We start from the raw sequence: 1,913 nt of genomic DNA on the forward strand, positions 1-1,913 counted from the left end.
CCCTGCTGCAGTCACTGGGGTGTGGGTCCCGGGGCAGCCTCTGCACCCACCTTACATCAACCCCAGGTGTCGGCTCAGTTAAGGAACTGGCCTGGGAGCCCCACGCAGCCCAGCTGGAGCAAAGCAGCAGCTGCCCACGGTCAAAACTCCTAATGCTGCCCAGTCGGGGTGACTGCAAGGCCTTCTGAGATAGCCCCAGAATGGCCTTGCTGGTATTGGGAGCATAACCTGAAATCGCAAACTTTATGCCTATCTTTTCTAGAGTTAACTCTGCCCCAGTTCTACAGCTTTCTGCATGAGATGGAACGGGTCAAAACCAGCCTGGAAAGCTTCAGCTGAGGCTGCAGCGGCCTCGACAGACGAGTCTCCGGGAGGCTTGATGTCTCCTGTGGGCCTGCAGATCTGCTCTTTCCTGGCTGGCTCCAAAGCTTGATAAGAAAAGGCAATCCTGTGCAGCAGCCGTGGTGCGCAGAGCCAGRAGGACACGCTCGTTGCTTAGAACCTGAAACTTCTGCCACCCTTTCGAGGCAGCTACGAGAGCAAGTCCATTCCCCCCTTCTTTTTATGCTCTTAGGAGAAACTGTTGTCAGAGGTATATAAACCCTTGTCTTGAAATAGCAAAGAAATAAAACCATTAATGCCCATCTCCTTTTGTACCAACATCTGATTTTTTTTTTTTTTTTTTTTTTTTGAGAAAGAGGGAAACACAAGCCAAGTATTATTTTAAAACTTGGAAGAATTAAGCAAAAGGCAGAGAAGTGAGCGGAGCCCTAACCTGCAGAATCACTTCATGCTGACCTCCCGTTTCCCCAGGAAGGAGTGATAACGTGTCCCAATCACGCCTCCTTATGGAGAAGTGTCTAAGTGGGAGATGATTTTAAAACTTAAACAACCAAACAATTGCCTTGGTGCAAAGGGGAAAGAATGTCTTGGGGGGATCTAGACAAACCTGTTTGGTGTATGTGGGGCTCTAGTGAACATCCCTTGGAGCTGCAGTTTGTGTGAAATAACAGAGACGGCTGCCGCCGTTTCCCCCGTGGGGTCCTGACCTGGCCCCGGCACAGGGGAAGGTGCCGCGTCCCGTGAGGCTGCCCCGTGTCTCAAGGGTCCAGCTGTACAGGAGTGGGGTTCCTGCAACCCCTGGGCAGCCTGGGCTCGGCACAAACCCTGAGCTCGGCACAAACCCTGAGCTCGGCGCAAACCCTGAGCTCGGCGCAAACCCCGAGCTCGGCACAAACCCCGAGCTCGGCACAAACCCTGAGCTCGGCACAAACCCTGAGCTCGGCACAAACCCTGAGCTCGGCACAAAACCTGAGCACAGTACATACCCCGAGCTCGGCACAAACCCTGAGCTCGGCCCCAGGCCCGGGGCTGCTCCCTCTTCCCACGCCTGCTCCCCCGGGCTCTCCCCAGGAATGGGATGTCCCCGATGAGGCCGGGTGGCAGTGGGTGATCCCTAGCACTGCGAGAGGTGCCCGTATCCCATATCCCGTATCCTGTATCCCATATCCCGTTCTGGGGTTTCCAGCCGACACCTGGAGCATCCCAGCAGCAGGGGTACCGCAYGCTGCTGCAGAACAGCGAGCTCCACGGCTCCTCTTGGAGGGTTTGCTCCRATTAGAGCCGGGCACAAGGAAGCTGCAAAGCTCTGCAAGCTGCTGCTCTCAGTGATGTCCAGCTTGCAGAAAGCGGAGCGTTTCCCTGCACTGCCTGCAGTTCTGCGCCGGGAGCCAGGAGCAGCAGCACACAGAGGCCCTGCCACGTGCTTGGGAAACGCACGGGGAATCCTGCTGGCAAACCCAGACACAGTGTTTGAGTATTTGTTTTCTAACATACCGGTCCATTCATAAGCATTTTGAGCTCTGTCACATGATCATGGTAAATTAAAAAAAAAAAAAAAGAAAAGAAAAGAA

At 54.5% G+C, this 1,913-nt stretch overlaps 1 protein-coding gene across 1 annotated transcript in view; it reads left to right on the top strand.

Moving 5' to 3' along the window:
- Window positions 1-589, top strand: part of COMMD7 (COMM domain containing 7) — a gene marked incomplete at its 5' end in the record, with an annotated part of 5,132 nt that extends 4,543 nt beyond the window's left edge. The window contains one exon of the mRNA XM_026041974.1: window positions 263-589. Coding sequence (XP_025897759.1) covers window positions 263-339 — 77 coding nt within the window. The remainder of the gene's footprint in view (window positions 1-262) is intronic.
- Between the last annotated feature and the right edge of the window lie 1,324 nt (window positions 590-1,913).

This window comes from Nothoprocta perdicaria, unplaced genomic scaffold, assembly GCF_003342845.1.
Source record: "Nothoprocta perdicaria isolate Ctin4 unplaced genomic scaffold, notPer1 scaffold_3, whole genome shotgun sequence".
In the NCBI taxonomy this organism is placed as follows: Eukaryota; Metazoa; Chordata; class Aves; order Tinamiformes; family Tinamidae; genus Nothoprocta; species Nothoprocta perdicaria.